The 22,819-nt window shown below is 48.4% G+C and overlaps 1 protein-coding gene across 1 annotated transcript in view; it reads right to left on the bottom strand.

Moving 5' to 3' along the window:
* Window positions 1-304: 304 nt before the first annotated feature.
* NMNAT2 (nicotinamide nucleotide adenylyltransferase 2) overlaps window positions 305-22,819 on the bottom strand; it is a 31,190-nt gene continuing 8,675 nt past the window's right edge. Inside the window, exons 2-11 of the mRNA XM_005531298.3 lie at window positions 7,481-7,569; window positions 6,729-6,796; window positions 5,950-6,028; window positions 4,865-4,991; window positions 4,160-4,240; window positions 4,010-4,054; window positions 3,147-3,223; window positions 1,790-1,891; window positions 1,498-1,565; window positions 305-1,368 (exon numbers count right to left, since the gene is read on the bottom strand). Coding sequence (XP_005531355.1) covers window positions 1,266-1,368; window positions 1,498-1,565; window positions 1,790-1,891; window positions 3,147-3,223; window positions 4,010-4,054; window positions 4,160-4,240; window positions 4,865-4,991; window positions 5,950-6,028; window positions 6,729-6,796; window positions 7,481-7,569 — 839 coding nt within the window. The 3' untranslated portion in view covers window positions 305-1,265. The remainder of the gene's footprint in view (window positions 1,369-1,497; window positions 1,566-1,789; window positions 1,892-3,146; window positions 3,224-4,009; window positions 4,055-4,159; window positions 4,241-4,864; window positions 4,992-5,949; window positions 6,029-6,728; window positions 6,797-7,480; window positions 7,570-22,819) is intronic.

A 22,819-nucleotide genomic window follows, 5' to 3' on the forward strand; every position in this document is an offset into this window, starting at 1 on the left:
CCCAAAGTGATACAAGTTTACAGGGAGGAAAGGAGAGAAGGTGAGGGCTAAACCTTCCTCATGGCTGTGACTTTCCCCATCAGCTGTTCAGGGTTCTTGTGCCCTAGGGGTGATCAGCAGGACAAGGCCTTGTTCCAGCAACCCTCCTCTCCACAAGACTTCAATAACTGCTCCACACCACATTACCTGTCCTGCTTTTACTGTAAGCATCTCCACTAGGGTTCATCCCTCACATCAGGGGGCATCACAGGCAGGAGCAGGAGTCTGGCTTGTCCCAAGAAATGTGCAAAGTAGCCATGGCTGGTTTGGGAGGGGGAGGTTATCATGCATTTAATGAACTCTTCAAGGAGAGGAAGAGAGTGGGAGTGGTGGGAGAAGATGGATGGAGCAGAAATGGAGATCTGGAAGGTAGAGGATGGATATGGACATGTCCGGGTTTGGGGCAAACTCTCACCAGAGGCTTTGGCTCACCACCTGCTTCTTCTATCCAATTTCTTGTCCCCATAAACGGCAGATCCCTTTCTAGGTGGTGTGGGATGCCTCTGACACTGGGTAAGAATAGAACATCACACCAACTTCACTTGCCTAGGGAGTGGCTTGAGTTCTTGCAGCTAAGGGAAGGTGAGACATGACATTCTCCCCATAATGCTTTGGCAGCACTGCTTACCAAGGTCTCTTCTCCCCTTCAGAAATGCCCTCTCCATGACTTTTCAGGGACAGGAGGATTTTGTTAGCTGGGTTTTCTCATGGCTGGCCCGAGGAGGTTCCCCTGCTGTTGGGCACCAAGCTGGTTGTGTTGTAACTGCCTGCTGCCAACCAGGGTTTGGTTGGTCACTGTATTGAGAGGCCCAAAGGGCTCACACTAAAGCTACTTAATAAAAAAAATCCACCCAGATTTATTGAGCTTAAGTTGTGTTAGATGATGCAGAACAGGCAGCCCCTGCTCTGAGCATGCTGGGAAGATGGACTAAGGGGACCATTTCCCAGGGACATGCTGGAGCACACGGAGCATGTCGCTCCCTGACCAGCCCTTCCTCCCTCCCCATGCACACAGGGCAGGGCAGTACCCCAGAAAAAGAGACCAAACCGTTCCCTGGACATGGCTGCACAACAGAGCATTGGTGCTGGGGGTGAGAGGCAGACATGGGCAGGAGGCCATGGGATGGGGAGAGAGATGGAGACAAGGACTGAGAGAGAGAAAAGAGTGATGGAGAGCTGTAGGCAGGCGGGACATGAGAGCTGTCTCGCTGCAAGATCTCGGGCACTTAGCCAGAGGCATTGATGTAGAGCTGGCTCTTGAGGATGTAGTCAATGACAGGCTGGCAGAGGTAATCCACGACATGTCCATCCCCATGCTGCAGGGCCAGTCTGAGGGCATGGAGAGAGAGAAAGTTGTCAGAGCCCATTTGGGTGGGTCAGGTGCCCCTGCAAATGGAGAGGCTGGCTGGGGGCACCCTGCTCCCCACTCTGTAGTGGGAGTAGCCCTGCTTCACCCACCTGCTTTTGGTGGAGCTGACAACTGACATGGGGTGGTTTGAGTCGTCCTTCACCACCAGGATGTTGTTCTGCAGAGGAACACAGGCGTGAAGGGATGGCCTGAAAGCAGATATCTTTCCCTCCAGCCTCCCCACTCTGCTGTGTGGTGACCCATTGCTCATCCCACCCATCAGCTGAGAGCACCTGACCCCAAGATGCATTGTGTCCCACGACAAAATTGTCCCCCTGGGAGAAGAGAGACTGTGAGTCCTCTCAAAGCCTTCGCATGCCACAGGTGCATCCACCCACTCACTTTGTACTTGCGCAGTATGGAGGAGTGGTTCATGATTTGCTCAGGGTCTGCTCCATCCCGGGGCACCACCACGATCCCAAACTCCCCAACAATCACCTCCATCTGGGAGCAAAACAAAGTGTGGAGAGCTTTATAGCCACCCCATGCAAAACCTGCCACTGTCTGCCAACCCCACCCTGCCCCATGAAAGCTGGACCATAGTCTGGAGGGAGATGGCAAGGGATTTTGAGGCTATGTCAACAGCCTTTGGCAGAAACATGGAATTAGGCAGGCAAGTGGTTGGCAGTAGATCAAATAAAAGGCACAGGGTTAAATCCTATTAGATGTTGAGGTCAGGCTTTGAGGAGAACTTGTGGTAGAAGAGGTTGCCCAAGGTGAATGTGACCTCTGCCTCGCTGGAAGGGTTCACGAGCAGGATGAATGTATTAGTCCTGACAGAGGTCTGGGAGGATGGTTCTTCCAAGGTGGTTTGGCCAAATTTGCTAAAGCATGGGGACCAGTCATAGTGCTCACACCATTCTCAGGTGAGACAAATCAGATTCATCCAAAAGAGCTTTGTGTCAGCAAATTTGGGCAGTAGGAGCCCATGAGGAGGTGCTGCTGCAGAACGCATCTTCTGCCTGTGCTTTGATGTCATTTCTGCATCCTTTGTGCTAGGCTCCAGGGCTTGTCTCATTTCAGTTTTTCCAGCCCTTTAAAGGAGATACCTTTGATGCCTTCAAAGTTAAGGACTGAAGATATGGTAACTGACTTTTGAAGGCTACGAAGTTCAAGGAGGGAGGTTTGTGTTGACTGACTGATTTCAGTGAGGAACCAGGGGAGGCCTCATGGCCAGCATGGCTCCAACTGCCAGGAGCAGCTGGTGGGTCAGTAGCCCAGCCCCTCTCCAAAGCTGGTGTTTTCCCATGAAAATATGACTTCTTCCAGCAAGGGCCAACAGTGAAAGATGTTGATTTGGCTATAATATGTTTAATTCCCACCATCTGGACCACTCCTATAAATACCTTATTTCCTACTTGCATACCTCACTCTGCTGGAGCTGGCATCTAGTTGATACTGGCTCCTTCCAAGGGACAAGGAGTGGAGCAGAGCCTTTGGAAATGCCTTAGGATGGGCCTACCCTGCCACCCCAGATGACATCCTTTGCATGAACAGTAAACAGGCTATAGGGCTTGGGACCGTAGAAGCCCTGTGGAAATGTGTAGGGGAGACGACAGTCAGGGTTGGGATGGAGGAGGCAGTGGAGATGGTGGGCGCTGCTCCTGTCATCCCAAGGGACCTAGTGACTCCCAGGAGCACTGGCTGTGGGAAGCAGAGAAGGAGGAGCATGGACGGGTGCCTGACACTGGTGACTCACATCTGCCTCATTCCAGAGGCCAGGGATGCAGAAGGACTCCAGCAGGTCGCTGCCACAAAGCAGCAAGATACGAAGCTCTGGAAAAGAGAGGAGAAAAGCTCAGAGGTGGGAGCACAAGGGGCTGAGCAGGGACCACCTCCCTCCCCCAACTTTGAGGGTTGGCTTTGCAGCTCAGCAAGAAAATTGTGCTGTGGGAAGGAGTCTTCTGCTCTGACAGGCCCATAAAGATTATTTGCACAGCTGCCAGACAAAAGCTATAAAACTCCCGGAGGAGTGAGAAGAAGTGGCTGCATGGGAAAATGCCTCCCTGTTTGGCATTCCCAGGTGGCCAAAACCTTTAGGCTCTGCATGGTGTTAGTGCCAGGATGACTGTAGTGCCAGGCTTTACATGAAAAGAGTCTCAAAACCACCAGCAAGCTCCCCATGCAGAGCTCTGGATGATGTCCGGTGGGGCTAAAACCCTTAAAAGTCTTTAGAACAAGGAACACCATGGCCGGTAAGGCAGGCAAAATCTCTCCTGCTGTGTGAGGCTCTGCAGGGAATGCGGGGATGGGGTGATACCACCATGGGAGGCCAATTTTGATGGCACCTGAGGGGACTCTCAGGACAGGATACCATGGCAGGTCTGTGTCAGTGCCAGGAGCTGTGTCCCCATTGCATGGTCCCTTATTTCAGGCAGTTGTCTGTCAACAGGATTAGGCTCAGCCCAGTTAGAGGTGTTTCTGTTGCATTCCTGAGCCCCAGTAGCTGGCACCAAGTTGAGATGATCCTGTATCAGCCAGAGATGTCATGCAGATGCTCCCAAGTCATGCAGTGCTGGCCCAAAGGAATGGGAGCAATGTGGATAGGGGCTGTGTACTCACCAATTTCTTCATATCTCATCACTGTCCCCAAGTTGGCATTTTCATCTGAGAAAGGGTAGCAAAAGAGAGGTGCTGATGCTCAGATTCGAAGAGGGAGGAAGGGTGGGGAGCAGATCTCTAGAGGTGAAGCTGGACCTTTCCTCTACATACCCACAAAGGTGAAGCTCTCCATGGGTGGGCGAACACAGCAAATCCGGCTCAGGCTTTCTCCCACTTTCCCCAAGATTTTTGCTAAAGGGGAAGAAGGAAAATTAATGGGAGAGAGAGGTTGTGCAATTAACCCATCCAAGGCTTCAGGCTTCAGCCACCCTGGTTCTGCAAAATGCTCTTGTGCCTGGGTGTGCATCTCCCAACACCTCTTCTTACGGTCTTAACTCCCAAGAGCGCTCCCCTGTGTCTTGAAGGGACCAGCTAAAATCATGAAGAAAATCATGAGATACCCATTTTAATGGGATTTAAGTAATGTTCCCTCTTTTCAGCTAATACCTTTATGGTTCACATCCCTCTGTCTTATAGGGAATCCCACTACATCATCTCTCCTGCCAGTTCATCCCTTGGTACCAGGTAGCCTTTCCTTTTGCTGGTCTCACTGCCTAGACATCATCCAGCTGAAGTCCAGGGAGATTTCATAGCCATCTTAAGCTGTTCTTGGCTTCTGCCCTTGCTGTGCTGGATGCTGACTCTTGCATCACACCCTTGCCCCATCCTAGACCTGGTGCACCAAGACTGGTAAGACACCTGTCCAAAAATAAGGTGATGGATCACCTTATTCTAATGTTCTAATATTTGGCAGCCCTGACTGGGAGGTAGTCGGTAAGTAGTCATCCCTCTCTTCCCTACAGCACTGCCACCTACCTGCGGTGGGCTTGCTTGAGATGTTGTTGTTCTGGTAGATGCTTTGTGGGGACTCATTCTGGGGCTGGCCAATCACAGGGGTGATGGAGGGTGTGTTGACATTGGAGAGGATGCAGCCAGTCACTCTCTGTAATCAGGGAAGGATGTAGTTGGAACAGTGTCTTCACCTCAGCACCCTCGCAAAATCTTTCTGACCCTGTAACAAGCCTCTGCACCCCTGGTTCAAGGTCATCTTTCATGACAGGTATGTCCCAGCTCACTTCAGGGTCCCCAGTCCCATCTGACCTCACCAAATGGGCCTGGGGCTTTCAGGACCCTGTGGATAATGACTCGTGTTTAAGGTGGTATCACCTTTTTTGTGTGGGCTAGCAAAGAGCAAACATGTCCTCTTCTCTTCCACCCATCCCTGCACGAGAAGGAAGGTATCACCAATAACTCCCTGGCTTCAACACCACAGTCCCAGGATGCACTGAACATCCTGCTGGCTAATGCTACTCCTGTGCCTCCTGTCTGGGCTGTCCATGAGCTTGTACAATGCTCTTTCATCCATTTCCTATCTTTAATTTTCTTCCTATATCTGAGTGTACCAGCAGCTCTGCTATCTGTGTAGGTCACCCAAGGGCACCTTCCTCCTTGGCTTTCAGGCCTGCCTCTAACTTTTCCTCCTGGGGTTGTGTTCCCTGGGGACTTCCCAGATGCTGAATTTTCCTGTAAAATCTCTCTGTCAGGTTCATACAGTAGTTCTGGCTCAGCTGGTGAACTGGGAGGCCCATCCACTCCTCCCTCCCTCTGGGAGGAGTAAGGGGGGTGTAATTACGTGGTTTATGCCCACCCTTGCTTTGACTCTGCCTTAAGCCCTGCTGCCCTCCTGGTGTTCCTGGGTCCAGGATGGCTGCTGGCTCCAGCTGGAGGGCTCCATTTCCTTCCACCACCAGGGCCCAGACCTCAAAGCAGCTGTGACAAGGTCTAACCCCTTCACTGTGTTCCTCTAAATTTTCTCACTGTCAATCTGTTGTATTTTGATTGGGTGCACTCCCACCCCTACATTCTCCCCATGCCCTCACCCTGTTGCACCCACGCCTCACCTTCATCAGGTCACGGTGGTGCTCCAACACACTGCAGGTGGTCTGCCAGGTGTCCTGGTAGCACTCCCAGGGATCAACCCTGCCGGAAGAACAACAAGGCAACAGTGTCGCTCATGGCCACTTCTGCCCGTGCTACTTCCTCCCCACTTGGTTGGCCAGCAGTGCCATGAGCAGCCATTACTGATGCCTCAGCCCTAGCATGGACCACATCCTTCCTCCAGCTCTTCTACACAGCATCCCTAACAGCTCTGGAGACCTGAATGTGTGTCTGGGCATCTCTCCATGCTTGGCACCCACCTAACCAGCTTTTGTTTGGCTTGGATGCAACTATGTGTGTCATAACCCTCTTTCTGAGGGCAGCCCAAGATGCTTCTGGTGTCACTTCAACCACCATGTGCCACATGGCAGTGCTGGGAAGGTGAAAATCTGCAGGCTGGTGCTACATGTGTGGACAGAGAAGGTGCACAAGGCTGGAGTGAGCAAAGTGACTTTGGGTATCACCCAGACACCACAGGCTTAGTGAGGGGCTCAAACGACTTCCCAGATCTTGAGGGCTCCCTTGAAGGGTAGTGTAACCCTCCTTGTCTGTTCTCTGCCAGACTGGGAGGGGAAGGTCTCTTATTTTTAGTCAAGCTTGGGCTGGAAGAAAATTCATCCTGGAGCTCTACCAGATGGTGGCATCTCTACGCTGCATGCAGGACTTTTCCCCCATGGTGCAGGGAAAGGGCAGGGGCTGCTGGTGCCATGGCAGGGGTGCTGGTGCCAGCTCTGCCACCCACCTGATCCAGTCGGAGGACTGCACAGCCAGCTGGCACATGGTCAAGCGGTGCCGGCTAGAAACTAGCCCCTGCATGAGAAGGTAAAGGAAGAACAGTTATGAAGCCTTGTGCTCTGGTCAGCCTGGGCTTGCAAACCTTTCTGAGGAAGAACATCATGTGAGACAGACCAGAAGGATTCCTTCCACAGAAGTTTATTAAAGCTCCTGTTTGCTGGAGGGGAGGAGGTTCTGTTGGGCTCAACTCTGGCTACATTCTTGGGTGGAGAGCTCAGCACTACCGCTCCCAGACCTGTGCTCCAACGGGGCCAATCTGAGGGGGTGGTTTCTTGATGAAATTCCTCCAGCTTTCAGGAGATAAGTGAGCTCACCACATCTAATTTGACAAGTGACTCTAAAGGTCACTTATTTGCATAATTTCAATATCCTCCAGAAAAACTCAATTGTTTTTGAAATAATTCAACCCCCCCACCAACCCTCACTTAAGGTATCACCACCACTGTTTTGGGTGGGAATGTTTCTCTTTGCTGTCTAGTACTTTGGCTCAGTTTAGGGTCTCACTGCAGTGTTTATCTGAAGAGCAAGAGGTTTCATCTTCTCCCCTCTCTCCAAGACTTTCCCAAGGTCAGGAGCTGCCCCAGGCAGAAGAGGGCTATGAAGGAACCACAGGTCAGGCAGTGCTGCCCAGTGCTCAGCCCTAATTTCAGAGATGCCATCTCACACAGGAGGCAGAAAGAGGAAATGGCAACGACCCACCGTTTTCCCATAGGAGTCGTGCACAGGCGAGACGATGCCACCAATGACAATGAAGCGTCCAGTCTTGTGCAGGTAATCCCGGGCTCGTTCTGGAGGGAGAGGACAAGGAAAAGGGTGAAGGGGAATTTAGCAGGACCTACTGAGCCCTGCAACACCACGGCAGAAACCAGCCATGGGCCAACCAGTCCCTCCACAGCTGCACAGCTATTACACCCCTCCCTGGCCTGTGTCAACACCATGTGCCACCTATGTCCCAACTAATGCTAAGAGATGTTCTGTTTCGGGCAGGTATTTCCTAAAGGTGGCATTTGAGGATAAAAATGCTGGTGACAAATTGCCCAACCCACCTTGTCTCCTACATATCTACCCCAGCTATTGAGACAGTAGCAAGGGAAAAGAAGATAGGGAAGGTAAAAGCAAAAAGGCAGATAAGATTGACAAGCCTTTAGAAAGATCATTTTTTCTTCAACTGGAGGATCTGTAAAATATTTTTTATTTGTAAATAAAAGGAGCATTTCTGAAACTTAGGTGGTGATTTCAGGATCCATCAGGCATCCCAAGATGTCACTGCATCACATCCTTCAGCACTGAATTCAGTGTCCAGCACTGCCCTGGGGAATGGTGAGAGGTCCTTCCTGAAGGGCAAGTGTTCCCAGTGGGGCAGTGGCTGCCACATCCCTGGAAGTGTACAAGGCCAGGTTAGATGGGGCTTGAAGCGACCTGGGTTAGTGGAACATTTCCCTTCCCGTGGCAGGAGCTGGAACAGGATGAGCCTTAAGGTCCCTTTGAACCCAAACCATTCCAGGATTCTAAGTCACTTGGGCAAAAATTTTCTTTTCTCCAAATTTTGAAATTTCTTCTAGGGAATATTATCCATTACTGTCAGTTAAAATAAATTAAGGATATAATAATATAATAATAATATAATTGCCATGGACCTTTTTTCCCCCCCAAGGGCATAGAGCAGCCTCAGGTCTCTGTGACAACTTGTGGGAAATTTGCCAGCCTCAATACAGCCTCTTCCTCAGACTCACCTGAAATCCTCACTCTGGCTGCCTTCCCAGCTCTTCTGCCTTGGACACACAAGCCTCCAGAGAAGGAAAAGTGGGCTTAAGTAATTTGATTGGTGCAGGGAGTAAAATGTGATTGCCTGAATTGGATGCACCAAAATTATCCTTCCTGCCCTCAAAATTCCATGAGAGCACATGCAGCAAAACACAGCATGCTTGGGTTTGGCTTTTTTGCACAGGCAGGGAGAAGTGAAGATCGATGGATCGCTGTTTACCTTTATGTCATAATGCAATTTAAAATGAGAATTAAAATAAAAAGGAAATTCCTTAACAAAAAAGATGACATTGCATTTTAAATGAACACATCCTTTCATTATTTCTTATTTTTCCCTGACTTGATTTTCCTTGTCAAAAGAAGATTAAAAACACTGATCTGTCTATCTTCACATATGGCCCCCTTATAAAGTTCATCTTTCAGAGGACATGAACTCTTTGCATGTAAGCTCTGCTTCAAGCTCTCAAGAATGGCTGATGGTATTAATTTGCCTTGAGTTCTTGATGGCAAAAGCCAAAGGTTTTTCCTGGCTACCAGTATCTCAAGGTCTGTATTTAAACAGCCTGGCACCATCTCCACACCTTCAAGCAATGTGACCCATGCTGCCGGCATATCATCTCAGCTCCAGCTTCCAAGAGATCACACCAAATATCCACCACTACCTCCTGCCTTAATAAAACATTTCCTCTGCAGAAAACAGGCACTGGCACAGGATGCTCAGAGTTTTGGATACCTCATCCTTGGAAATGTCTAAGGCCAGGTAGGCTGACGCTTGGAGTAATCTTCTTTAGCAGAAGGTGTCACTGCTCATGGCATGGAACCGAGAGGTTGCTGATGGCCTTGCAGCACTCAGGGAAGGCTCTGCTGCTGGCAGGAGAAGGGTGCTGCTGTCACTCTATTAGGACCAGCTGGGTAGAGACGACACAGACTCTCATGGAGTCAGAACAGGAGAATTCTTTTAGTTTATTACTTCAGGCTTGTTTTATAGACTGGTTCATGGAAAGTACAGAAAGGAAACTTATTGGTTAGTAAACCACTATATCACCATCATTGGTCAGTGGTGCACACCACCCCCTGACTTTCTCCTGCAAAGAAAACAAAGGACAGACAAACATCACCTGGCATGGCTGTTTTCTGTCTCTGAGGATTGTTTTCAAATCCTCCCGTGAATTTCTCAGGCTAGCTCTCAGGCAGGACTGAGCTATGTGGCCTGCAATAACTACAGACACTCTGGTTCAGATTTAGCATCCATAGTGCTGCTGCTCTGTATTGCCATCAAAACTGCTCATTCGGGTTTTAACCTGCACAATCTTTAGAGAAATCTATAAAAATGAGGCTGCTTTCTAAGTTGGGATCTGCATTTCCAAGAGCTTGTTGTCTACCTCAGAAACACCACATTTCATTTAAATATACATGGAAAAAATAGCACATTTATTGACAAGTAGATCCCTGCAAGGAAAGTATTTGAGTAAATGTAGGCTAAGACGCAGCAGTACAGTGTAGGGAATGGGAAGACCTGCCTCCTGGTTCCGTCTTGCCCACGACTTGCAGAGCACCCTTTCACATCCCATACTGGTCTGTTCTCACTTGGTTTTGGTGAAGAGCACATTGTTTGCCTGTAGGGTTGTGCCGATCAGGAAACTCTACAGTCTTGCTTTTTCGTACAACCATCAGCTAAGCCAGTCCTTCACACCTATCCACTTCAAAACAAAAGCCTTTAAAATCATTGCATTTTCTTAAATAACACATCAAATCCTGTTGGGAGAGGAGCTGTGTCACTGGTAGGGCTGGCATAGTGACAGGAGCACCTGCCCTTACTGCTGGGATGGTGGCAGAGGATTTGGGACAGGGGGCACCATGGCTTCAGGATGGCACAAGAAAGACACTGAGCTGCTGTAGCGGGTCCAGAGAAGAGAACAGCGCTGGGGAAGGGTCTGGAGCACCAGGAGTGGCTGAGGGAGCTGGGTGGGGGCTCAACCTGTAGAAAAGAAGTTTCTGGATGACAAGAGCCTTGCTGTGTTGGGGAGGGAAGGGACAGGGGTGACACCTGGACTCATCCCAAGCATTCGTCCCACACTCTCACTTTCCTAACCCAGCATTGCTCGCCTGCCATGAAAATGCACTTTAAGTATTTTCATCTCTGCTGCTTTCCTAAGAGATGATGATACAGAAAGACCAATCAGAGGATATGCTCCAGGGCTACAAAACTGAAAAGTGATGGTTTTGTCCAGTTTGAGTGAAAAAATAGCATCTCACTTCCCCAATAAGAAATCAGTCCTTATTTAAGAGATGTTTCTTTTTGGAAGTTCTCACTGAGTATATTTAATCACAATGTTTGGGCTCCTCTGGCACTACTCCATCACCTAAATTCGTGTTAATGAAATCTTTGATATTCCTCATGTTCAGTTTTTCAAGGTGTAATTACAAATTGTATTTTCTTTGCCTTTGTACCTGGTTCATTGGCACACTTAAGACTTCATTTTTTTCTATTTTCTTTTTTTCTTACAGAATAAAGCCACAGACCAGCTCTGATTTATGCCCTTCTCCCCACTGGGGACTGCTCACACTGTGCCAGCTCTCCGAAAACACACACAAGATAGCAGGGAGGCAAGAAAGCTTTGCACAGCCTTCATTGCACGTCCCTGAGAGTTGTGACAGTGAAGCCACAGGTGATGGAGAAGGCAAAACCATTTCCCAAGTGTCTCATTTTTATTTTGAGCAATTTGGCCTCTGACATTCTTGGACAGGAGGTGGGACATGGCCAGTTAGGTGCCAAGGGCAAGGGAGGCACTTTCTCACTGTCTAAAATCCCTTCTGCAGGACAGTGACCTAGATTTGCCAGCACACTTTGCTTTATTCTTAAGCTAGCAGCACTTGCAGGACCTAAATGGTCCAGAGCTCAGTGTGGGCAAGGACCCAGCAGTTACTCTCAGTCTAATTGAATGATGTATATGGATATAGATAGATATAGATAGATTAGATATAGATATAGATATAGATATAGATATAGATATAGATATAGATATAGATATAGATATAGATATAGATATAGATATAGATATAGATATAGATATAGATATAGATATAGATATATTTTTTGAAAGTACTCTGAATGCCAAATCAGGGATGAACTCATCACAGGTGTCCTTCTCCCAGAGCCCAGCTCTCCTGCTTACCCCAGAGCCTCGTTCTGGGTCCCAACCAGTATCTTCACCCACAGTCAGATCTTGGTTAGAGGTGAGGGAACTATTGGCATCTCCTCTCCCTGGGCTCCCAGAAGAAACATTTCTACTAGAGCAAGCCCTGGCTGCTCTTCAAGAGAAGTCTCTTCTTTGGGAAGAAGCAGGAGACTAATTCTTTACCATGGGATTGACCCTTCCCAAGGCAAGCCTGGGGAGATCCCAGTGACTCAAATAGCCTGTCCTACCTCATGATCAGTGCCTCTTAGACAATTTCAGTCAGATTCCCAGGAAACTTTTGGTTGGTAGAAAAATCCCATTAAGATTTTAATCTCTGAGGTAATTGCTCTGTTACAATTTCCCCCACCCCACTAGTCCATAGCTGTACCCAGGAACAGTGGAAATAACAAATATTGGAAGGGCTTCAGGTGTTGCTGCACATTAGTTTCATCCACTTTTCATAAATGCAGAAAAAGCACTGGCCACCAAGTGCCTCAAGATTTGTGGTGGAAGTGGAGGCTGTGTAAGCCACCCTGAGAGGTGATTCTGCAGGATTTGGCCCTGCCAGCCCACTCAGGTTCCCACTAGTGTCCAACTCAAAGCCACACAAGGGATGACTAATGATACTCATGCTGCCACCATCTGTTGACCACGCCTGGCTTCAAGCAGAAAGGTGAAACTAGTTGTTTAAAACAAACAGACTAACTAAGAATAATAAAAGTAGGAGACTGAGTCACAGTAAGATGACCTAAAAATAGCAGAGCACTTCCTGGAGCCCCAGTTAGATGGGGCCTAGGCAGGGGACCTGGCTGGTCCCAGGGAATCTGGGTTTCTTCCATGAAGCTGTAGAGGGACAACCTATTTGATATAATTGAAACTGAAGACATCCTATTTTTCCCTCTTTTATTAGGAGTGAAGTATTGCAAGGGTCTGAGAAGTTACACAGGAGTCCAGGAGGAAGAGCTCCCAAGTCCTAGACCTTGAAAAGGAGTGTTGGGGGTTAGGTGTCCTTTTAGTTCTGACTCACCCGTGGAATTTTTACCCATTAGTTGCGGGGAAAACCTGACTGCTGGTACTCGGTGGGTGCTCGAGAAACACAGAGTCCGGCTGGGCCCAGGGGGGAAAGGGGCAAGAAAATGGGAGGGCGGGGACAGTTTTGCTGGCTTCTTCAGCTTCAGAGAAGCACACTTTGCTGGGAGCTGTTGCTGCAGAGAGAAGGGAATTCGCCATCACCCAGACGGAGCTGCTGCTTCTTCTTCTCCTTCTTGTTGGTGTGTCTCGCACCCCCTGTCCTGCTGGCATGTGTGGCAATGCCGGCTACTGCTGCAGAGCTGCTGATACACCTCAGCCACCGGCCCAGGATCTCTGCTCATCCCTGCTGTTCCAGCTGAGTGTTCCTCAGAGCCCTGCAGGAGCACCGGGACTGCCCACCTGAGGGGGTTTGTGAAGCAAAGCCTCTACTCCATCCTTTCCAGTCTTGGCCGAGAGGACTGTCACAGGGTCCCTGGTTCTGTTTTGTTGTTAATGCTGTGGTTATTGTTGTTTGAGTGCCTCATTATACATACTAGTAAAGAACTGTTATTCCTATCCCCAGATCTCTGCTTGAGAGCCCCTTGATTTCAAAATTTTCATTCCAAGGGAGGCTCCTGCGCTCCCTAGCAGACACCTGTTTTCCAAAACTGAGGTGAGGAGCATCTGAGGAAAAGCATGGCAAAACAACCCAGGCCAAGATGCTTTTCCCTCCTGTAGCTGCTAATCCTGCTACAATGGAGTGGGAGGGAGCATGGAATGCTTCTTGCTGGTGAGCAACGTGAGAAGTACAGGGAGTTGCTTCTTGAGTTGAAGTGCCACCAGCTCCTCCAGGCAGGGACTGAACCTACTTTTCTGTCAGACGGGTGATCAGTACAGTGCTGCCACTCTCTCCACTTCTACAGAGAAGCAATATAACTTACTGCTTGGACATCTCTACTGTGGTATTGCAGGGAAAGTAGAAACATTCTCAACACCATGCTGGATCTCACCTGAGGTGTGGGCAGCTGAGTGGGTGGACATGTTAAATGCCTCCACAAGGTTTTCAACACCCAGGGCTACTACCTGGGTATCATAGAGGTCTTTGGGCTAAAGAGGTAAGGGAAAGCATCTAATGAGGTAAAAACAACTCTTATCAGGTAGTTGGATGGGGCTTGGAGCAACCTGCTCTAGGCAATGGTATCCCTGCCCAAGGCAGGGAGTTGTAACAAGACAATCTTTACGGTCTCTTCCAAATCATTTTGTGATTCTGAAAATGGATGAAGAAGAGGTCTTCACCTAAAGAAGGTTTTTTGAGCTCTCTTCTGCAGAAGAGCACTGAAACAACTTGCTTAGAAGCCCTTGGAGAAGGATTCAGCATCTCTAGGTAAGATGATTTTCTGTATGTGTGATATTGAAGTGGAAAGTGAAAGGTCATGTACCTTTCCCTGTCAGGTGCATTAACTGTCACCCCACAAATCAGCAAGAGCTGTCCATGTGTATTATGGTCGAGGGGGGAGAGTTTTTCTCTTCCAGTGTAGTATTTTCCTTGTTTTTAGGGAGAAATGTGACAAAATGTGTATTTGCCAGCGCTCAGTGTAAAATGCCCCTCTGAATGTCAGGATCTATTTAAGCACAAACTAGGGCAGTTAACATCTCTGTTGATGAGCTGGGAGAAAACAGTCAGAGCTACTTTGGCTGAAATCTGCCTCTCCTCTGGGATTTTTGAGGCTAATAGCTTTCCAGCTGGTGTAAGGTGAATGTAACATGCCACTCACAGTAAAGCAACATCAATTTGTGGTGTGAATCTGGCACATATCTGGCATTTTGTGGTTGTATATCAACTTTGATGAGAGTCTAAATATCCAGAGCAAAAATGTTTGGTAAACAAATAAGAGGGTATTCCATATAGTCCAAACTGCTCCAATTTGAAGTGATTTTTGTTATCCTGGGCCCATGGACAGAGTCACACAGCAAAAGGGTAGCAGAAAAAGACAAGATTTTCACTATTCTGCCATGGTTTTATATGTCACTTTCATCAAAATGTGGATAGAACATCCAAAATAGGACAGGCACCTTAATGTACATCGCTGGAGAGGTCCCAGTCCCCATCTCAGTCAGCAAATGGTGTCACACATTGCCTTTAAAAAAAAAAAAATGAAGGGGAAATAAAACTCGAACAGATTTCCACATTTGTTTTCCAGTGCCCTAATTTCCCTGTGGAAGCACTCTATTTGTTTTTATTTCCAAGCTGCGTAGTTGTCCTGGGGTGACTTTATGATACTGGTATCCCCAGTTGCCTTGTTTATGTTATATATTAAGTTCCGCACCTTTAAGACTGGCTCTGAGAGCAAAAAGGGGGAAAGAAGAAGCGTGCAGTTTGTGTTGAAAGAAAACCACTCCCCCACATCCTGCTCCTGGACTGTGGTGTCTGTCCGTTCTGCCCTAAACTAGGACAGTAGTGCATCAAAAGCAGTGCTTTTTACGTCCTGGCATGTGTTGTGCTGCTCCTTTGGGCTGACACGTGGCAAGACCGCAATCCTACCGGGAGCAGAGGATTTATGGTTCTCAATTCCCCACATAGCAAAAATGAGGAGCCTTTGCTCAGCAGCTCTTTGCTGCTCTTAGGCTGCCTTCACATGGAGCTGACCCGTGTGTGACCTGTGGCTTGCCTTTGCTGGCAAAGTAGACGCTGACCTTGTCTGGGATCTGTGTTGGCTGAACCAGGACTGTGCAGGCAGAAAACATCCCACCTACAGAGAGGCAGAAAGGTTGGGGGCATGCTGGTGAGGGCAGGGGTTGACAGAACCATGGTAAGATTTCAGACTCAAGGTGACACCAGAAGGATGTCACATTTCCCATTACTGCAGCTGTGTATCAGGGAAAACCACCCTCTTTGCAGACCCATTCTCAAGACCCCATTTTCCACAAAAAGAAACATGAACCATGTCTGTGCACAAAGGAAAGGCACCAGAAGCATAGTTATGTGTTTAAGTGTTGTAGTGCATCTAAAAATCTTGGTACCTCCCAAGGGTAAAACTCACCTCTGGTTTGTGTAATGTGAGTTCCTACCTGAAAACCTTCTTTTCCTTCCCCCTTCCCATTGGCTGTGACCTCCCTGCATCCCCTAATCACCCCTGCCCCCTGGTATAAGAGATGAGACCCAGAGCATTTCGCTCTCTCTCTTGCCCCGGATGGACGACAGACAATAAACCCGGGATTACTCCAGCAAGTTTGAGCCTCCTGTGTCTAGATACTTTGAGTCCGTGTTGTATCCACTCCAGGACCCCCTCCGCTGCCTGTGCCTTGAGACGAGCAGGCTCTCACCATGGGGGGTGAAGGATTACAACAGAGTGGCGCCCGACGGTAGGGGCTGTACAAGCCCACGTTTAAAGGCTTATTTGAGCCAGGGTGAGCCGTTCTTTGGAGACTTTGGATGCAGTTTAAAAAAATACAGCAAAAAAAGTTTCTGAAAAGGAGTCGAAAATCCTCCAGCACCAGAGGACCGATTCCAGGGCAACAAGTATCTTTCCACCGCCAGAAAACGACAGAAAAAGGTAAGATTGAACTCCGACACCGGGCTGGGAGGGGTGGAGAGTGAAACAGGCCCCGGGGGACTGCGTTCTGTGTAACTCCTTCCCAGCGGCAGCAGCCCCGAGTGTGTGGGGTTCCCCCAGCCGTGGGCAGAGACAGAGGGGGGGGAGAGGGAATTCTCCCTGCTGTCTGTAGAGTGTGAGTTTAATTGTAATCCTTTTGGTGCAACTTTGTTTTCTGTGGTAGGGAAAATAGACAGATTGTGTGCAGAGCTGCTGTGACCTCCAAAATGGGAGCCCGGCTCTGCACACAAGAAAGGAGTCATACACAAAAAATACAGAATTTTTTAAAAACCACAAACGTAAAAATTTCAAAACATAAGATAAAACAGTTTGTATCATATTTGACTCAGCAAAGTAAACAGATCGAATTGTTGAAATTAGATTCAGTAACTGCCTGGGATGAAATTGGAAATTTATTAACCTTAAAAATAGAAGGAGGAGACAAATCGGCCCTGAAATGCCTCCCGGTTTTTCTTTTAATTCGAAAAGAATTAGTTAACAGAGAAATAAAAACGGAAGACAAACAAGCACCACAGTATCCACCTAACTATCCTAACTTTTCCCCCAAAACCTCTGTTCCCCCAATGAAAAAGATACCCGAGACAAACAATACAAGTTCTAGTCCGGTGTGTCTGTTTCAGTCACCCAGTCCTGCCTCACAAGCCATAAAGGCTCCCTCCCTATACCCCTGCAGTGTTAAAGAAAATGTATCTTCCTATCCCCACATGGCTGAGAGCCAAGATGGCACTGGCCACGTGTTACCTGGCCACATGGCGAATTCCCCTGTGTATCCCCTTTCTCCCACCCATGATCCCTCCCACCCACCGGTTCCCACCCATAACCCTTATCACAACCCCTTTGTTCCCCCTGATGTTCCACCCTGCACCACCCCCCAGCCCTGCCTGGCCCCACCCTATGACCCTGTCCCCCGAGGCTGTAACCCTATCCCCTATCCCTCCGGCCCCTGTCCCACGGGGAGGAGGTGCGGGGAGGGAGATAGTTACACCCTTTGCTCCTGCAGAGGGGCAGGGGGAGGGGTGTCCCGGCCCTGCCCCCCGATGGGGGGGTGCCTGCCTACCGGGCCTGGAGTGGTGGGGCGTGGGCCCTCTCCCGGCTCCTACGGGGGTGGGGCTGGGTCTCTCCACAAGCCCGCTGAGGGAATGGGAACCCCGGGGCCTGGCGTGAGGGGGGGCCGCCCCCTGCCCGGCTCCTGCGGGGGAACAGGCACCCCGGGACCCAGCGTGGGGAGGGGCGGCCCACCGCCCGGCTCCTGCGGGGCAGGAGCTGTGTCTCTCCACAGGTGCGGGGAAGGAACGGGCACCCCGGAGCCCGGCATGGGTGGGGGCGGGCTGAGGAGCCCAGGGAATGCCAGCCCTGGAGAAGATGAAGTTATGCTAACAGCAGCCCCTGTAGTATACATTAACAGCAGAGGAGCAATACGATTATAACATCAGCCTTTCAATTATCAAGTAATCAAAGATATTTGTAAAATTAAAAATTATTTTGGTCATGATAGTGAAGTCTTAAGGGGAATAATAAGAACTACATTGAAATCACAGGATTTAATTCCTGCAGATATTAAAGATTTATTTCGGTGTTTGCTAACTCCCTCTGAATGTGATCTTTGGGAAAGCTTATGGAAAAGATCGTTAACAAAACTCCTAGCTGAACTCAAACAAAGTAATCAAAATGCACATGATACAGAGAACAATGAAATCACTTTAGAACATTTATGTGGGGAGGGAAATTGGATTAATCCTGCTGATCAAGTGAGAGTATTAACAAAGTTTGTTGCAGATAAAGTTTGTGATGTGGCTGAAAACATTTTTAACCAATTAGCAACAGCTGATATTCAAGTCAGTTATGTTAATATTAACCAGTTTCCATGTGAGAGTTTCTTACAGTTTGTAGATCGTCTGAGACTACAGATACAGAGACAAGTTAAAGAACCTGTGGCCCAGACGGAACTGCTTAAAGAAATGGCCCAAAGAAATGCCAACAAGGCTTGTTGTAGAATAATTCTGAGTCTTCCTATCAACCCTCCACCCACCATAGCAGATATGACTGAAGCGTGTGCCCAGAAAGCAGACTTGTACAGTGTACACGACAAGAAACCAGACAACCCAAGGACAGTAGCAGCAGTGACACCAGGAATGAACAAGCCACAGATGTCACCAGGACAGCTGCAGCACATTGTCTGTTTCCAGTGCAAGAGGCCAGGACATTTTGCAAGGAACTGTCCTCAAACCCAGCAACAAGGGAAACAGCAGAAAAAGGACTCTGTTTTAATGGGAAAAGGGGAGGAAAGGGAGCGGGGTGAGAGACTGCAAAAATATAATTGTGAGGAATGTTTGCCTAATAAGGTCTGGCAACCGCAAAAGCGATTCAGACTTGTAACTTCTAAAGCTTTTTGTTTCAGATCTGACCGCTGGACTGTCGTGGGAGTAGATTTGCAGGATAATTCACAAGACCTGGCTGGACTGGATAGTAGGTATTTTGTTATTGGAGACACAGCACACACACCAATAGAGATTGAGGTGGCTCCCATGACAATCACGGGAGACCTAACACACCTCATTCTCTTAGCTAGGTGCCCCCAACCACCTTTCTATGTAGATAAAGGGCAAGTAATAGCCCAGGTAATCCTTGTTCCAACAGAAGTCCCAGTAGATGACAAAGCACCGGGAGTCTACTGGGCAGAAGTAGTGGGTGAAAACAAACCCATTATGGGATGCAATTTAACACATAAATCAGAACATCTCAATGTAGAAGGGTTAATTGACACTGGGGCAGACGTGACCATCATACCGGAAAAGGTGTGGCCCTCACATTGGGACCTACAACCAGTGGCAGGAAAAATACAGGGTGTTGGAGGGATGAAACTGGCAAAAATTGCTAAAGATATCGTCCAGATCGAAGGTCCGGATGTTAGGATAGTTAGTGTCCGACCTTTTGTTGTTGACTACAAGTGCCCCTTGTGGGGGAGAGATGCCATGTCCCAGTGGGGGGTAAAACTAACAATCCCTGAGACACCTCAGGATTTTTGATAGAGGCCACTGTAGAGCGTCCTGACCAAAAATTATCTTGGCTAGATAATGATCCAATTTGGATGAACCAGTGGCCTCTCAGCAAACAAAAACTTGGGGCGCTAGAAAAATTAGTGGAAGAAGAATTGGCTAAAGGACACATAGTAGAAACAACCAGCCCTTGGAATTCCCCGGTGTTTGTAAAAAAAAAGCCAGGGAAAGATAAATGGCGTCTCCTTCAAGATTTAAGAGAAATAAACAAAAAAATACAGGACATGGGATCTCTCCAAACAGGAATGCCATCTCCAACCATGCTACCTCAAGATTGGCTACTAGCAGTAGTAGATATTAAAGATTGCTTTTTTCAAATTCCCCTGCATCCAGAGGATGCACCAAGGTTTGCCTTTTCCATTCCCACAATTAACCGGGAAGCTCCAATGAAACGGTACCACTGGACAGTTCTACCTCAGGGGATGAAAGCCAGCCCCTTCATCTGCCAGTGGTATGTGGGGTCTTTGCTGTCCTCAGTGCGTGCTGAAAAGAGAGAGGCTATCATTTTGCATTATATGGACGATATTTTAATATGCTGTCCCAATAACAACATACTGAAAGACACCCTTGACCTAGTGGTTAAAGTTTTAACCTCTGCTGGATTCCAGTTGCAGGAAGACAAAGTTCAAAGGATGCCACCTTGGAAATACCTGGGCCTGGAAATTACTGCACGGACTGTTCCACAAAAATTGGAAATTATTGGTAATCCTAAAACTCTAGCAGACCTTCATTCTCTATGCGGGTCACTAAACTGGGTCAGACCATGGCTAGGTCTCACAAATGAGGACCTGAGCCCCCTACTCAATTTATTGAAAGGGGAGAGAGAATTACTATCTCCCAGGGAACTGACTCCAGAAGCAAAAACTGTAATTGAAAAGGCACAAAAGGCCTTGACAGAAAGACAGGCACACCGCTTCAAACCTGAGCTGCCTTTCAAATTTATTGTCCTGGGGAAATTGCCACACCTGCATGGGTTAATAGTCCAATGGGCCGAGGGGCAGAGAGATGCACTCTTAATCATAGAGTGGGTCTTCCTCTCCCATCAAAGGCCCAGAACTATCACCAAGCCACAAGAGCTGATGGCTCAGCTGGTTCAAAAGGCCAGGGTAAGGCTGCGGGAACTGGCAGGTTGTGATTTTATGTGTATTCACCTCCCAGTCAGGCTCTCTGGAGAAGGCAAAAACTCCCCTGAGAGACTGACCAAAGAGATGTTTGAGCATCTGCTGCAGAGCAATGCTAACCTCCAGTTAGCTCTGGACAGCTATAGTGGGCAAATTTCAGTTCATGCACCATCACACAAATTGTTTTAAGAGGAATTCCATCTCATTCCTCGTGAGAAAAGGAGCCGGAGGCCACTCAAAGTGCTCACAGTGTTCACTGATGCATCTGGGACATCCCACAAGTCGGTGATGACTTGGAGAAATCCACAGACTCAGCTTTGGGAAGCTGATGTTGAGTTTGTGGAGGGGTCACCCCAGATAGCTGAACTAGCTGCGGTCGTGAGAGCCTTTGAGAAATTTTCAGAACCAATTAATTTAGTTACTGACTCAGCCTACGTAGCAGGAGTGGTGTCCAGAGCGGAACAGGCAGTTCTCAAGGACATTGAGAACAAGCATCTCTTTAGATTGCTTTCAAAACTGATTTATTTGGTTTCAAATCGAGAACAACCTTTCTATGTGATGCACATAAGATCGCACACCCCGTTGCCAGGTGAAATCGCTGAGGGGAACCGGAAGGCGGATTCCCTTGCTGCCCCAGCTGAAAAGGTATGTCTCCCAGATGTGTTTCAGCAGGCAAAAATAAGTCACCAGCAATACCATCAAAATATGCCAGGACTGATTCGTCAGTTCCAGCTGACATGAGATCAGGCTAAAGCCATCGTGGCCACCTGTCCCAATTGTCAGCTCCAGGCAGTGCCATCATTAGGCATCAGGGTTAATCCCCGAGGCCTTAAGAGCTGTGAGGTGTGGCAAACAGATATCACTCACATTCCCAGTTTTGGCCGCCTTAAGTATGTACACGTGAGCATTGATACATACTCAGGAGCGGTGTATGCCTCTGCTCATGCAGGAGAAAAGTCTGTGCATGCTAAACAACATTTAGTACAGGCCTTTTCCGTATTGGGAATCCCTAAAGAAATTAAAACAGATAATGGCCCAGCATATAAATCCAAGGAGCTCCTGGAATTTGTCCAGCAGTGGGGAGTGGAACATAAAACTGGCATCCCCCACTCCCCCACAGGTCAGGCTGTAATCGAGCGTACACACCAGACGCTCAAACAAGTCCTAGCCCGGCAAGGTGTAGCGAGGCAGTGTGGATGTCTCCACAACAGAAACTCTGTAAAGCTCTGTTTACCATTAACTTCCTAAATTGCTCATTTGAAAACATGAATCCTCCTGTAACTCGGCATTTTAACAGTGGTAATCAGTTTAAATTGTCACAGCATCCACCGGTGTTAATCAGGGACCCTGAAACTTGGCAAACCAAGGGTCCCTATGAACTTGTCACCTGGGGGCGAGGTTACACGTGTGTATCCACCCCTTCAGGCCCCAGATGGATTCCTCAGAAATGGGTAAAACCTTTTGTTCCAAAGAATCCAGCACCAGCAAGAAGAGAAGCAAGTGGCTGTTGCTTCCAAGAGAAGACGCCGCTGAAGAGAGCAAGAAGAAACCTCTCTAGCCTCTGACCTGCATACTGTAACTGTGAATATGTTTTTAAAAAATTTTCTGTTTCCTTTTTTTAGAAATAACCTACCTCTTACTCAAATCCATGTTTCTCATTTTTGTATAACAGAAAAGGGTGAGGTGTTGTAGTGCATCTAAAAATCTTGGTACCTCCCAAGGGTAAAACTCACCTCTGGTTTGCGTAATGTGAGTTCCTACCTGAAAACCTTCTTTCCCTTCCCCCTTCCCATTGGCTGTGACCTCCCTGTATCCCCTAATCACCCCTGCCCCCTGGTATAAGAGATGAGACCCAGAGCATTTCGCTCTCTCTCTTGCCCCGGATGGACGACAGACAATAAACCCGGGATTACTCCAGCAAGTTTGAGCCTCCTGTGTCTAGATACTTTGAGTCCGTGTTGTATCCACTCCAGGACCCCCTCCGCTGCCTGTGCCTTGAGACGAGCAGGCTCTCACCACGGGGGGTGGGACAGAGGGGTCCCATCGGGGAGAAGGATTACAACATTTAAGCATCCCCAACCCAGCTTGTCCTGGGAAAAGTGGATTTTCTGCTTTCCCTTGCCAATGAACTACAGAGAAATGTCATCTCCTCAGGGAAGGCTTAAAATCAGTTTGGGGCTGTTGGATTTTCAGTGAAAATAGAAACCGTTGTGTAGCAGGGGCTGTGCAAGTTCTTCCTTGCCTGGCTCAGAGATGGGTTCTCCACCCACCCCACGGGGACCTCCTCTGCCTG

This window comes from Pseudopodoces humilis, chromosome 10, assembly GCF_049639895.1.
Source record: "Pseudopodoces humilis isolate 2021_Gansu_Grassland_sample_001 chromosome 10, ASM4963989v1, whole genome shotgun sequence".
NCBI classification, from domain to species: domain Eukaryota; kingdom Metazoa; phylum Chordata; class Aves; order Passeriformes; family Paridae; genus Pseudopodoces; species Pseudopodoces humilis.